Consider the following 16039-nt stretch of genomic DNA (forward strand, 5'->3'; position numbering starts at 1 on the left):
AGATACACTAGTTCTTAATGCAATCGCCGTGTTAGAATTCTAAAAATAACTTCATTACGACATCCAGCTTAGGTATAGCGAGAGAGTACCCAAAATCTGGGCGCAAACGACTATTTCACATGTTCGACAGATATATGAAATAGCATCATAAAATGGGTCCTAATTTTGATGATCTTTCATCAGAATGTTGTACAAGGGGTCCTTTATCCAGAACAATCGTTGTTTGGATTTAGAATGTCCTCTTCTCCAGTCAATTAGCACGGAAAGCTAGCAAAATAGCGCGAAGCTCTCCTTCCTGAACAAAGGCACACAACGCAACACGCCTAACGTCCCGAATAAATTTCAATAATCTAATAAAACTATATTGAAAAAACATACTTTACGATGATATTGTCACATGTATCAAATAAAATCAAAGCCGGAGATATTAGTCGTCTATAACGACAGCTGTACAGAAGGCAAAACCAGGTCCCTTCACGCGCTCTCCAGAAAACAGGAAACTGGTGACACGTCATGCAAAGAGCTTTTATTCGACCCCAGATCAAGTTATACACTCCATTTCTTCTCTCACTGCCTGTCGACATCTAGTGGAAGACGTATGAAGTGCATGTATACTGATATATATCAAGGACATTTATAGGCAGGCCCTAGAACAGAGCATCGATTTCAGATTTTCCACTTCCTGTCAGGAAGTTTGCTGCAAAATGAGTTCTGTTTTACTCACAGATATAATTCAAACGGTTTTAGAAACTAGAGAGTGTTTTCTATCCAATAGTAATAATAATATGCATATTGTACGAGCAAGAATTGAGTACGAGGCCGTTTGAAATGGGCACCTTTTATCCGGCTACTCAATACTGCCCCTGCAGCCCAAACAGGTTAACACAGTGTCCAAAGAAGGGCCAGAAGTATACAGAATGGTGTCGTCTGCATAGAGGTGTATCAGAGAATCACCTGCAGCAAGAGCGACATCATTGATATATACAGAGAAAAGAGTCGGCCCGAGAATTGAGGTCCGGACAACAGGCCCTCCGATTTGACACACCGAACTCTGTCTGAGAAGTAGTTGGTGAACCAGGCGAGGCAGTCATTTGAGAAACCAAGGCTGCTGAGTCTGCCGATAAGAATGCGGTGATTGACAGAGTCGAAAGCCTTGGCCAGGTTGATGAAGGCGGCTGCACAGTACTGTCTTATGGCGTGTTTATATGATATCTGGAGGGGCCGACCTCCGGAGGGCTACACCAGTGGTTCCATGTGATATCCAACAGAACATGTAGACTGTATTGAGGGCTTTGTTGAAATGCATGTTTACCACAGATGAGCAACATGATGTACTGGCCTTGTTTATCACACTCTTCTGATACCGATTACAGATCAGGTTAGCAGCAATGTCTTTCTCTATGACTCTGTCCCAGTTACAGGTCAGGTGAGCAGCAAGGTCTTTCTCCCTGTCTCTGTCCCAGTTACAGGTCAGGTGAGCAGCAATGTCTTTCCCTCTGTCTCTGTCCCAATTACAGGTCAGGTTGCCGCAATGTATTTATCTTGGTCTCGGTCTTTCTTTCTTTCTCCCTCTTTCTCATTTTCTTCCTATAACGATATCCCTCTGTGTATGCCAATATTAATAATCTACATCAATAACTGGAATGAATGAGCTCAAAGTGTGGATAACACAGTGACAAAAGGTAATTGTGCTGTGTGTCTGTCTGTGTGTGTGTCCGTTTCATGTGTGTGTGTGTCCTGTGTATGTATGTGTTGTGACATCTTCACCATGGTAAACAGCCCACTGTGCCTTATGACCACGGCACCAACTGAATTTATAAGAAACCTTATAAGAAACCCGCTATGCCCTCAGATGAACCATCAAACAGGCAAAATGTCAATACAACACTAAGATTGAATCCTACTACACCGGCTCTGACGCTTGTTGCACGTGGCAAACTATTACGGACTACAAAGGGAAACCCAGCCGCAAGCTGCCCAGTGACATGAGCCTATCAGACGGGTTAAATGCCTTTTATGCTTGCATCAAGGCAAGCAACACTGAAGCATGCATGAGAGCACCAACTGTTCCGGACGACTGTGTGATCAATCAATCAATCAATCAAGTTTATTTTATATAGCCCTTCGTACATCAGCTAATATCTCGAAGTGCTGTACAGAAACCCAGCCTAAAACCCCAAACAGCAAGCAATGCAGGTGTAGAAGCACGGTGGCTAGGAAAAACTCCCTAGAAAGGCCAAAACCTAGGAAGAAACCTAGAGAGGAACCAGGCTATGAGGGGTGGCCAGTCCTCTTCTGGCTGTGCCGGGTGGAGATTATAACAGAACATGGCCAAGATGTTCAAAATGTTCATAAATGACAAGCATGGTCAAATAATAATCAGGAATAAATGTCAGTTGGCTTTTCATAGCCGATAATTAAGAGTTGAAAACAGCAGGTCTGGGACAGGTAGGGGTTCCATAACCGCAGGCAGAACAGTTGAAACTAGGACAGCAGCAAGGCCAGGTGGACTGGGGACAGCAAGGAGTCATCATGCCCGGTAGTCCTGACGTATGGTCCTAGGGCTCAGTTCCTCCGAGAGAAAGAAAGAGAGAAGGAGAGAATTAGAGAGAGCCAAGATGTTCAAAATGTTCATAAATGACAAGCATGGTCAAATAATAATCAGGAATAAATGTCAGTTGGCTTTTCATAGCCGATCATTAAGAGTTGAAAACAGTAGGTCTGGGACAGGTAGGGGTTCCATAACTGCAGGCAGAACAGTTGAAACTGGAACAGCAGCAAGGCCAGGTGGACTGGGGACAGCAAGGAGTCATCATGCCCAGTAGTCCTGACGTATGGTCCTAGGGCTCAGGTCCTCCGAGAGAGAGAAAGAAAGAGAGAAGGAGAGAATTAGAGAGAGCATACTTAAATTCACACAGGACACTGGATAAGACAGGAGAAGTACTCCAGATATAACCAACTGGCCCTAGCCCCCCGACACAAACTACTGCAGCATAAATACTGTAGGCTGAGACAGGAGGGGTCAGGAGACACTGTGGCCCCATCCGATGATATCCCCGGACAGGGCCAAACAGGAAGGATATAACCCCACCCACTTTGCCAAAGCACAGCCCCCGCACCACTAGAGGGATATCTTCAACCACCAACTTACAATCCTGAGACAAGGCCGAGTATAGCCCACAAAGATCTCCACCACAGCACAAACCAAGGGGGGGCGCCAACCCAGACAGGAAGATCACGTCAGTAACTCAACCCACTCAAGTGACGCACCCCTCCTAGGGACGGCATGAAAGAGCACCAGTAAGCCAGTGACTCAGCCCCTGTAATAGGGTTAGAGGTAGAGAATCCCAGTGGAGGGGAACCGGCCAGGCAGAGACAGCAAGGGCGGTTCGTTGCTCCAGAGCCTTTCCGTTCACCTTCACACTCCTGGGCCAGACTACACTCAATCATATGACCTACTGAAGAGATAAGTCTTCAGTAAAGACTTAAAGGTTGAGACCGAGTCTGCGTCTCTCACATGGGTAGGCAGACCATTCCATAAAAATGGAGATCTATAGGAGAAAGCCCTGCCTCCAGCTGTTTGCTTAGAAATTCTAGGGACAATTAGGAGGCCTGCGTCTTGTGACCGTAGCGTACGTGTAGGTATGTACGGCAGGACCAACTCGGAAAGATAGGTAGGAGCAAGCCCATGTAACGCTTTATAGGTTAACAGTAAAACCTTGAAATCAGCCCTTGCCTTAACAGGAAGCCAGTGTAGGGAAGCTAGCACTGGAGTAATATGATCAAATTTCTTGGTTCTAGTCAGGATTCTAGCAGCCGTATTTAGCACTAACTGAAGTTTATTTAGTGCTTTATCCGGGTAGCCGGAAAGCAGAGCATTGCAGTAGTCTAACCTAGAAGTAACAAATGCATTAATAAATTTTTCTGCATCATTTTTGGACAGAAAATTTCTGATTTTTGCAATGTTACGTAGATGGAAAAAAGCTGTCCTTGAAACAGTCTTGATATGTTCGTCAAAAGAGAGATCAGGGTCAAGAGTAACGCCGAGGTCCTTCACAGTTTTATTTGAGACGACTTTACAACCATCAAGATTAATTGTCAGATTTAACAGAAGATCTCTTTGTTTCTTGGGACCTAGAACAAGCATCTCTGTTTTGTCCGAGTTTAAAAGTAGAAAGTTTTCAGCCATCCACTTCCTTATGTCTGAAACACAGGCTTCTAAGTGAGGGCAATTTTGGGGCTTCACCATGTTTCATTGAAATGTACAGCTGTGTGTCATCCGCATAGCAGTGAAAGTTAACATTATGTTTTCGAATAACATCCCCAAGAGGTAAAATATATAGTGAAAACAATAGTGGTCCTAAAACGGAACCTTGAGGAACACCGAAATGTACAGTTGATTTGTCAGAGGACAAACCATTCACAGAGACAAACTGATATCTTTCCGACAGATAAGATCTAAACCAGGCCAGAACTTGTCCGTGTAGACCAATTTGGGTTTCCAGTCTCTCCAAAAGAATGTGGTGATCGATGGTGTCAAAGGCAGCACTAAGGTCTAGTAGCACGAGGACAGATGCAGAGCCTCGGTCTGACGCCATTAAAAGGTCATTTACCACCTTCACAAGTGCAGTCTCAGTGCTATGATGGGGTCTAAAACCAGACTGAAGCATTTCGTATACATTGGTTGTCTTCAGGAAGGCAGTGAGTTGCTGCGCAACAGCTTTTTCTAAAATTTTTGAGAGGAATGGAAGATTCGATATAGGCCGATAGTTTTTTATATTTTCCGGGTCAAGGTTTGGCTTTTTCAAGAGAGGCTTTATTACTGCCACTTTTAGTGAGTTTGGTACACATCCGGTGGATAGAGAGCCGTTTATTATGTTCAACATAGGAGGGCCAAGCACAGGAAGCAGCTCTTTCAGTAGTTTAGTAGGAATAGGATCCAGTATGCAGCTTGAAGGTTTAGAGGCCATGATTATTTTCATCATTGTGTCAAGAGATATAGTACTAAAACACTTAAGTGTCTCTCCCGATCCCAGGCCCTGGCAGAGCTGTGCAGATCCAGGACAGCTAAGCCCTGGAGGAATACGCAGATTTAAAGAGGAGTCCGTAATTTGCTTTCTAATGATCATGATCTTTTCCTCAAAGAAGTTCATGAATTTATTACTGCTGAAGTGAAAGCCATCCTCTCTTGGGGAATGCTGCTTTTTAGTTAGCTTTGCAACAGTATCAAAAAGAAATTTTGGATTGTTCTTATTTTCCTCAATTAAGTTGGAAAAGTAGGATGATCGAGCAGCAGTGAGGGCTCTTACCGATACTGCACGGTACTGTCTTTCCAAGCTAGTCGGAAGACTTCCAGTTTGGTGTGGCGCCATTTCCGTTCCAATTTTCTGGAAGCTTGCTTCAGAGCTCGGGTATTTTCTGTATACCAGGGAGCTAGTTTCTTATGACAAATGTTTTTAGTTTTTAGGGGTGCAACTGCATCTAGGGTATTGCGCAAGGTTAAATTGAGTTCCTCAGTTAGGTGGTTAACTGATTTTTGTCCTCTGACGTCCTTGGGTAGGCAGAAGGAGTCTGGAAGGGCATCAAGGAATTTTTGTGTTGTCTGAGAATTTATAGCACGACTTTTGATGCTCCTTGGTTGGAGTCTGAGCAGATTATTTGTTGCGATTTCAAACGTAATAAAATGGTGGTCCGATAGTCCAGGATTATGAGGAAAAACATTAAGATCTACAACATTTATTCCATGGGACAAAACTAGGTCCAGAGTATGACTGTGGCAGTGAGTAGGTCCAGAGACATGTTGGACAAAACCCACTGAGTCGATGATGGCTCCGAAAGCCTTTTGGAGTGGGTCTGTGGACTTATCCATATGAATATTAAAATCACCAAAAATTAGAATATTATCTGCTATGACTACACGGTCCGATAGGAATTCAGGGAACTCAGAGAGGAACGCTGTATATGGCCCAGGAGGCCTGTAAACAGTAGCTATAAAAAGTGATTGAGTAGGCTGCATAGATTTCATGACTAGAAGCTCAAAAGACGAAAACGTCATTTTTTTTTTTGTAAATTGAAATTTGCTATCGTAAATGTTAACAACACCTCCGCCTTTGCGGGATGCACGGGGGATATGGTCACTAGTGTAACCAGGAGGTGAGGCCTCATTTAACACAGTAAATTCATCAGGCTTAAGCCATGTTTCAGTCAGGCCAATCACATCAAGATTGTGATCAGTGATTAGTTCATTGACTATAACTGCCTTTGAAGTGAGGGATCTAACATTAAGTAACCCTATTTTGAGATGTGAGGTATCACGATCTCTTTCAATAATGGCAGGAATGGAGGAGGTCTTTATCCTAATGAGATTGCTAAGGCGAACACCGCCATGTTTAGTTTTGCCCAACCTAGGTCGAGGCACAGACACAGTCTCAATGGGGATGGCTGAGCTGACTACACTGACTATGCTAGTGGCAGACTCCACTAAGCTGGCAGGTTGGCTAACAGCCTGCTGCCTGGCCTGCACCCTATTTCATTGTGGAGTTAGAGCCCTGTCTATGTTGGTAGATAAGATGAGAGCACCCCTCCAGCTAGGATGGAGTCCGTCACTCCTCAGCAGGTCAGGCTTGGTCCTGTTTGTGGGTGAGTCCCAGAAAGAGGGCCAATTATCTACAAATTCTATCTTTTGGGAGGGGCAGAAAACAGTTTTCAACCAGCGTTAAGTTGTGAGACTCTGCTGAAGAGCTCGTCACTCCCCCTAACTGGGAGGGGGCCAGAGACAATTACTCGATGCCGACACATCTTTCTAGCTGATTTACACGCTGAAGCTATGTTGCGCTTGGTGACCTCTGACTGTTTCATCCTAACATCGTTGGTGCCGACGTGGATAACAATATCTCTATACTCTCTACACTCGCCAGTTTTAGCTTTAGCCAGCACCATCTTCAGATTAGCCTTAACGTCGGTAGCCCTGCCCCCTGGTAAACAGTGTATGATTGCTGGGTGATTCGTTTTAAGTCTAATACTGCGGGTAATGGAGTCGCCAATGACTAGGGTTTTCAATTTGTCAGAGCTAATCGTGGGAGCCTTCGGCGTCTCAGACCCGTAACGGGAGGAGTAGAGACAAGAGAAAACTCGGCCTCAGACTCCGACTCGCTACTTAATGGGGAAAACCGGTTGAAAGTTTCTGTCGGCTGAATGAGCGACACCAGTTGAGCATTCCTACAGCATTTCCCTCCAGAAGCCATGAGAAAGTTGTCCGGCTGCGGGGACTGTGCGGGGGGATTTATACTAACGTTAGTATCTGTACTTACTGGTGGCACAGACGCTGTTTCTTCCTTTCCTACACTGAAATTACCCTTGCCTAACGATTGCGTCTGAAGCTGGGCTTGTAGCACAGCTATCCTCGCCGTAAGGCGATCGTTCTCCGGTATATTATGAGTACAGCGACTGCAATTAACTTCTTCTGGCTGCAAGCCCGAAGCCGGGCACAATATGACAACAGCCACTTCAAGTGCAGGGCGCGAAATTCAAAATATATTTTTTTGAAATATTTAACTTTCACACATTAACAAGTCCAATACAGCATTTGAAAGATAAACATCTTGTGAATCCAGCCAACATGTCCGATTTTTAAAATGTTTTACAGCGAAAACACCACGTATATTTATGTTAGCTCACCACCAAATACAAAAAAGGACAGACATTTTTCACAGCACAGGTAGCATGCACAAAACCAACCTAACTAACCAAGAACCAACCAAACTAACCAAGAAACAACTTCATCAGATGACAGTCTTATAACATGTTATTCAATAAATCTATGTTTTGTTCGAAAAATGTGCATATTTGAGCTATAAATCAGTTTTACATTGCAGCTACCATCACAGCTACCGTCAGAAATGGCACCGAAGCAGCCAGAGTAATTACAGACACCAACGTCAAATACCTAAATACTCATCATAAAACATTTCTGAAAAATACATGGTGTACAGCAAATGAAAGACAGGCATCTTGTCACACCCTGGCCATAGTTATCTTTGTTTTCATTATTATTTTAGTTAGGTCAGGGTGTGACATGGGGAAGGTATGTGTTTTTGTATTGTCTAGGGTGGTTGTATGGTTTAGGGGGTTAAGTAGAGTAGATGGGTTTGTGTTTAGAGTAGGTGTCTAGCTGTGTCTATGGTTGCTTGAATGGTTCTCAATCAGAGACAGATGTCATTAATTGTCTCTGATTGGGAGCCATATTTTAGACAGCCATAGGCACTAGGTTAATGTGGGTAATTGTCTATGTTGTACGTTTGTAGCTTGTGTGTGCACTTACGTTTATAGCTTCACGATCGTTTGTTGTTTTGTTTCGTTTTGTTATAGTGTTCGTTGCGTGTTTTTCCCTTCTCGAAATAAAGAGAATGTATTTTGCACACGCTGCGCCTTGGTCCTCTCTCTCACCCATAGACGATCGTGACAGAATTACCCACCAGAATCGGACCAAGCGGCGTGTAAAGCAGCAACAGGAGCAATACACACAGGATTTATGGCAAAGGGAGCAGGATCTGGGCTACATTACGTGGGAGGAGATCGACAGGTGGGCGATCGACCCAGGGCTAGTGCTGGAGCCCGCCTGGGATTCTCTGGCGCAGTGCGATGAGGGATACCGACGAATGGAGGCAGCACGAAGACGCGGTAGGAAGCCTGTGAGTCAGCCCCAAAAAATTATTGGGGGGGGCTTAAAGGGAGTGTGGCGAAGTCAGGTAGGAGACCAGTGCCTACTCCCTGTACTTACCGTGGAGAGCGAGAGTACGGGCAGACACCGTGTTACGCAGTAGAGCGCATGGTGTCTCCTGTACGCGTGCATAGCCCGGTTCGGTACATTCCAGCTCCACGTATCGGCCGGGCTAGATTGAGCATTGAGCCAGGTGCCATGAAGCCGGCTCAACGCGTCTGGTCTCCAGTGCGTCTCCTCGGGCCGGCTTACATGGCACCAGCCTTACGCATGGTGTCCCCGGTTCGCCTACATAGCCCGGTGCGGGTTATTCCACCTCCCCGCACTGGTCGGGCGACGGGGAGCATACAACCAGGTAAGGTTGGGCAGGCTCAGTGCTCAAGGGAGCCAGTACGCCTGCACGGTCCGGTATTTCCGGCGCCACCTCCCCGCCCCAGCCCAGTACCACCAGTGCCTACACCACGCACCAGGCTTCCAGTGTGTCTCCAGAGCCCTGTTCCTCCTCCACGCACTCGCCCTATGGAGCGTGTCTCCAGCCCGGTACCACCAGTTCCGGCACCACGCACCAAGCCTCCTGTGCTTCTCCAGAGTCCTGTGCGTCCTGTTGCTGCTCCCCGCACTAGCCCTGAGATGCGTGTCCCCAGCCCGGTACCACCAGTGCCGGCACCACGCACTAGGCCAAATGTGCGTCTCCAGGGTCCAGTATGCCCTGTTCCTTCTCCCCGCACTAGCCTTCAGGTGCGTGTCCCCAGCCCGGTACCACCAGTTCCGGCACCACGCACCAGGCCTACAGTGCGCCTCAGCCGGCCAGAGTCTGCCGTCTGCCCAGCGGCGCCTGAACTGCCCGTCTGCCCAGCCCCATCTGAGCCATCCATCTGCCCAGCGCCATCTGAGCCATCCGTCTGCCCAGCGCCATCTGAGCCATCCGTCTGCCCAGCGCCATCTGAGCCATCCGTCTGCCCAGCGCCATCTGAGCCATCCGTCTGCCCAGCGCCATCTGAGCCATCCGTCTGCCCAGCGCCATCTGAGCCATCCGTCTGCCCAGCGCCATCTGAGCCATCCGTCTGTCCCGAGCCATTAGAGCCGCCCGTCTGTCCCGAGCCGTCAGAACCGTTCGTCAGTCAGGAGCCGCTAGAGCCGCCAGTCAGCCAGGATCTGCCAGAGCCGCCAACCAGCCAGGATCTGCCAGAGCCGCCAACCAGCCAGGATCTGCCAGAGCCGCCAACCAGCCAGGATCTGCCAGAGCCGCCAGTCAGCCAGGATCTGCCAGAGCCGCCAGTCAGCCAGGATCTGCCAGAGCCGCCAGTCAGCCAGGATCTGCCAGAGCCGCCAGTCAGCCATGAGCAGCCAGATCCGCCAGACAGCCATGAGCAGCCAGATCCGTCAGCCAGCCATGAGCAGCAACATCCGTCAGCCAGCCATGAGCAGCCAGATCCGTCAGCCAGCCATGAGCAGCCAGATCCGTCAGCCAGCCATGAGCAGCCAGATCCGTCAGCCAGCCATGAGCAGCCAGATCCGTCAGCCAGCCATGAGCAGCCAGATCCGTCAGCCAGCCATGAGCAGCCAGATCCGTCAGCCAGCCATGAGCTGCAGTCCCTCAGTCCGGAGCTGCAGTCCCTCAGTCCGGAGCTGCAGTCCCTCAGTCCGGAGCTGCAGTCCCTCAGTCCGGAGCTGCAGTCCCTCAGTCCGGAGCTGCCGTCCCTCAGTCCGGAGCTGCCGTCCCTCAGTCCGGAGCTGCCGTCCCTCAGTCCGGAGCTGCCGTCCCTCAGTCCGGAGCTGCCGTCCCTCAGTCCGGAGCTACCCCTCAGTCCGGAGCTACCCCTCAGTCCGGAGCTACCCATCCGTCCAGTGGCGCCCTCTGGGATGGTCTTCAGTCCGGGACTTTCTACAAGGGTCGCCGCTCCAGAGGCGCCACCAAAGCGGGTATTGACAATGGTGGAGTGGGGGCCACGTCCCGCACCCGAGCCGCCGCCATATTAAGGCCCACCCCGGACCCTCCCCTTCAATGTCAGGTTGTGCGGTCGGAGTCCGCACCTTTGGGGAGGGGTACTGTCACACCCTGGCCATAGTTATCTTTGTTTTCATTATTATTTTAGTTAGGTCAGGGTGTGACATGGGGAAGGTATGTGTTTTTGTATTGTCTAGGGTGGTTGTATGGTTTAGGGGGTTAAGTAGAGTAGATGGGTTTGTGTTTAGTGTAGGTGTCTAGCTGTGTCTTTGGTTGCCTGAATGGTTCTCAATCAGAGACAGATGTCATTAATTGTCTCTGATTGGGAGCCATATTTTAGACAGCCATAGGCACTAGGATTACTTTTTATGGCTGCAGGGGCAGTATTGAGTAGCTCTGATTAAAGGTGCCCATTTCAAACGGCCTCGTACTCAATTCTTGCTCATACAATATGCATATTATTATTACTATTGGATAGAAAACACTCTCTAGTTTCTAAAACCGTTTGAATTATATCTGTGAGTCAAACAGAACTCATTTGGCACAAACTTCCTGACCAGGAAGTGGAAAGTCTGAAATCGAGGCTCTGTTCTTCTTCCTGCCTATACATGGGCATGATACGTAAGAGTCTACGTGCACTTCATAGACCTTCCCCTGGATGTCAAGAGGCTGTGAGAGAAGAAATTTAGTGTTTATCTTGGTCTGAATTGGAATACAAGCTCTTTGTATGACGTGTCCCTCATTTCCGGTACTCTTGGGAGCGCGAGGTGGACAGTGGGATTGCCTTCTGTTTAGCTGCCGTTATGGACGACTACTATCTCCGGCTTTGATTTTATTTGATACATGTGACCATATCATCGTAAAGTATGTTTTTTCAATATAGTTTAATCAGATTATTGAAATTTTTTCGGGAGTTTTGCCGTGTTCCGTTCTCTGACTTTGTTGACGATGGAGAGATCCGTGCCACTTGGCTAGTGCGCGTGCTAAATCAAGAGGGAAAGTTGACGTTCTAAATCCAAACAACGATTGTTCTGGACAAAGGCCACCTTGTCCAACATTCTGATGAAAGATCAGCAAAAGTAAGAAACATTTTATGATGCTATTTCATATATCTGTCGTACATGTGAACTAGTCGTGGGCGCCCAACGTTTGGGTACTCTAGCTATACCGAAGCTGCATATCGTAATGAAGTTATTTTTAGAATTCTAACACTGCCATTTCATTAAGAACTAATGGATCTATCATTTCCTATACAACATGTATTTTTTAGTTATGTTTATGAATAGCTATTTGGTCAGAATATGTGTGTCAGAAAAAGTGTCAGGAAAAATCCGGACGTAGTGGGAAAAAGTAACTAAGTTAGCACAATGTGTAACCATTGATTTCAGCTCTAAATATGCACATTTTCGAACAAAACATAAGTGTATGTATAACCTGATGTTATAGGACTGTCATCTGAGGAACATTGTGTAACATGTTATAAGACTGTCATCTGATGAAGTTGTTTGTTGGTTAGTTTGGTTGGTTCTTGGTTAGTTAGGTTGGCTTTGTGCATGCTACCTGTGCTGTGAAAAATGTCTGTCCTTTTTTGTATTTGGTGGTGAGCTAACATAAATATACGTGGTGTTTTCGCTGTAAAACATTTTAAAATTCGGACATGTTGGCTGGATTCACAAGATGTGTACCTTTCATATGCTGTATTTGACTTGTTAATGTGTGAAAGTTAAATATTTAAAAAATATATATTTTGAATTTCGCGCCCTGCACTTGAGCTGGCTGTTGTCATAAGTGAACCGACGTCGGGCTTGCAGCCATAAGAAGTTAATGTGAGTAATTGTCTATGTTGTACGTTTGTAGCTTGTGTGTGCACTTACGTTTATAGCTTCACGATCGTTTGTTGTTTTGTTTCGTTTTGTTATAGTGTTCGTTGCTTGTTTTTCCCTTCTCGAAATAAAGAGAATGTATTTTGCACATGCTGCGCCTTGGTCCTCTCTCTCACCCATAGACGATCGTGACACATCTTGTGATTCCAGCCAATATTTCCGATTTCTTAAGTGTTTTACAGCGAAAACACAATATAGCATTATATTAGCTTACCACAATAGCCAGAAACACAAGCCATTCCCCAGCAGCAAAAGTTAGCGATCGTAACAAACCAGCAAAAGATATATAATTTTTGACTAACCTTGATAAGCTTCATCAGATGACAGTCCTATAACATCAGGTTATACATACACTTATGTTTTGTTCGAAAATGTGCATATTTAGAGCTGAAATCAGTGGTTATACATTGTGCTAACGTAGCATCTTTTTCCCACAACGTCCGGATATTTTTCTGACACTCACATATTCTGACCAAATAACTATTCATAAACATAACTAAAAAATACATGTTGTATAGGAAATGACAGATACACTAGTTCTTAATGCAATCGCCGTGTTAGAATTCTAAAAATAACTTCATTACGATATGCAGTTTACGTTATGGCGAGAGCGTGCCCAAAACCTGGCCGCAAACTACTAGTACAACATGTTCGACAGATATATGAAATAACATCATAAAATGGGTCCTACTTTTGACGATCTTCCATCAGAATGTTGTACAAGGGGTCCTTTGTCCAGAACAATCGTTGTTTGGATTTAGAATGTCCTCTTCTCCAGTCAATTAGCACGGAAATCTAGCAAAGTGGCGCGAAGCTCTCCTTCCTGAACATACGCAGACAAAGCAACACGCCTAACGTCCCGAAAAAATTTCAATAATCTAATAAAACTATATTGAAAAAACATACTTTACGATGATATTGTCACATGTATCAAATAAAATCAAAGCCGGAGATATTAGTCGTCTATAACGACAGCTGTACAGAAGGAAAAACCAGGTCCCTTCACGTGCTCTCCAGAAAACAGGAAACTGGTGACACGTCATACAAAGAGCATTTATTCGACCCCAGATCAAGTTATACACTCCATTTCTTCTCTCACTGCCTGTCGACATCTAGTGGAAGACGTATGAAGTGCATGTATACTGATATATATCAAGGACATTTATAGGCAGGCCCTAGAACAGAGCATCGATTTCAGATTTTCCACTTCCTGTCAGGAAGTTTGCTGCAAAATGAGTTCTGTTTTACTCACAGATATAATTCAAACGGTTTTAGAAACTAGAGAGTGTTTTCTATCCAATAGTAATAATAATATGCATATTGTACGAGCAAGAATTGAGTACGAGGCCGTTTGAAATGGGCACCTTTTATCCGGCTACTCAATACTGCCCCTGCAGCCCAAACAGGTTAAAAGACATCATGTTAATGTTACTACTTAGCTTCGGCTGTTGAAAGTGCTGACGAACCATGTCCAGATAAAGCATCCGGAGTGAAAAAAGTTGAATGAGGGAAAAAAGTTGTGATGGAAAAACTAAAAATATAAACGGTAATTAAAAAGTAAAAAGAAAAAAAACGTAAAGTTGTCAGCTAGCAAAGTAAGGTTGGCAACAAAACGCACAGCAACAAAACGCACAACAACACGTCTGCAAACGTCTGATCACGCTCTCCGTAGCCGATGTGAGCAAGACTTTTAAGACTTTTAAACAGATCAACATTCACAAGGCCACAAGGCCAGACTGATTACCAGGACGTTCCCTAGAGCATGCGCAGACCAACTGGCAAGTGTCTTCACTGACATTTTCAACCTCTCCCTGACCGAGTCTGTAATACCTTCATGTTTCAAGCAGACCACCATAGAAAGCGAAGGTAACCTGCCTAAATGACTACCGCCCCGTAGCACTCACGTCGGTAGCCATGAAGTGCTTTGAAAGGTTGGTAATGGCTCACATCAACACCATTATCCCAGAAACCCTAGATCCACTCCAATTTGCATACCGCCCCAATAGATCCACAGATGATGAAATCTCTATTGCGCTCCACACTGCCCTTTCCCACCTGGACAAAAGGAACACTTATGTGAGAATGCTGTTAATTGAGTACAGCTCAGTGTTCAACACCATAATGCCCACAAAGCTCATCACTAAGCTAAGGACCCTGGGACTAAACACCTCTCTCTGCAACTGAATCCTGGACTTCCTGACGGGCCGCCCCCAGGTGGTAACGATCAACATCTGCCATGCTGATCGTCAACACAGTGGCCCCTCAGGGGTGCGTGCTTAGTCCCCTCCTGTACTCTCTGTTTACCTACAACTGCGTGGCCAAGCATGACTCCAACACCAACAGTCAGCGTGACATTTAGGCATTCCATTCCAAAGATCTGAATCGGAGGTATAAACAAGGACTCTTACGCTCTGTAAGGGGAAATATTTATCTTTGCTCATTGAGCGTCTAGAGTCAGTGTCAACACTACTGAGAGAGACAATGCAATTCGTGGAAGGAAAGATCTGACCATTTAAAGTGTAGGATGAGTGATCAAATGACTGTTTCTCTCTTGCATTGTGTATAAAATCACGAAACAACAAGTGATTGACCTGATAAGAAAGTTCATCTGGAGGTGCAGCACCTGTATCTATGAGTTTATCTACATGACATTGTAGAATATTTCACTGTATTTTAAAACATATGACATCTCTTCTACATATTTCCCCGGTATAGAGCCCTCTTAGTTTCAAGTATTATTTGACAGAATATACATTGTACTCTACTCCAGTAACAAAAGCTCTAACTGTCTACAGTACTGTATGGCTGTGTTATTTAAGCATTACGGGCCGAGGGGGTGTGGTATACAGTATGGCCAATATACCACGGCAAAGGGCTGTTCTTAAGCATGACACAACGCTGAGTGCCTGGATACAGCCCTTAGCTTTGGTTTATTAGCCATACACCACAAACCACAGAGGTGCCTTATTGCTATTATAAACTGGTTACCAATGTAATTTGAACAGTAAAAAATTATGTTGTTTTGTCATACCCGTGGTATACGGCCTGATATGCCATGGCTTTCAGCCAATCAGCATTCAGTGCTGGAATCACCCAGTTTATAATAAGATGTAACTCTGTCTTACTCTGCAGTAACTACCACACCGTCTCCAGGCTCGGGCCATGCCAGAAGATGCAATGACTCAGAGAAGGCCTACTGCGTGAACGGCGGCGACTGTTACTTCATACATGGTATCAATCAGTTCTCCTGCAAGTGAGTCCTCTCTGTTATTTTGGGATTCTTCACAGTGCACCATTTGGTGGAATTTTTCTCTTTGTTTGGACTCTGCTTGGACTGTTTTATTTGTTGTTAGGCTACGTCTTCTTTAATTAGCGTCAATCAATTAAAATCAAATCAAAGTTTATTGGTTGCGTACACTGTTCAGTACATGTTGTAGTGAAATGTTACTAGCTAATAACAATTCAGTAAAATGTAAAACTAGTACACAA

At 45.6% G+C, this 16039-nt stretch overlaps 1 protein-coding gene across 1 annotated transcript in view; it reads left to right on the forward strand.

Annotated features, from left to right (window-relative positions):
* The window catches only part of LOC120042714 (pro-neuregulin-2, membrane-bound isoform-like), a 56819-nt gene extending 41012 nt beyond the window's left edge, over window positions 1-15807 (forward strand). The window contains exon 4 of the mRNA XM_038987516.1: window positions 15683-15807. Coding sequence (XP_038843444.1) covers window positions 15683-15807 — 125 coding nt within the window. The remainder of the gene's footprint in view (window positions 1-15682) is intronic.
* Window positions 15808-16039: the final 232 nt, after the last annotated feature.

Source organism: Salvelinus namaycush, unplaced genomic scaffold (genome assembly GCF_016432855.1).
Source record: "Salvelinus namaycush isolate Seneca unplaced genomic scaffold, SaNama_1.0 Scaffold752, whole genome shotgun sequence".
In the NCBI taxonomy this organism is placed as follows: Eukaryota; Metazoa; Chordata; class Actinopteri; order Salmoniformes; family Salmonidae; genus Salvelinus; species Salvelinus namaycush.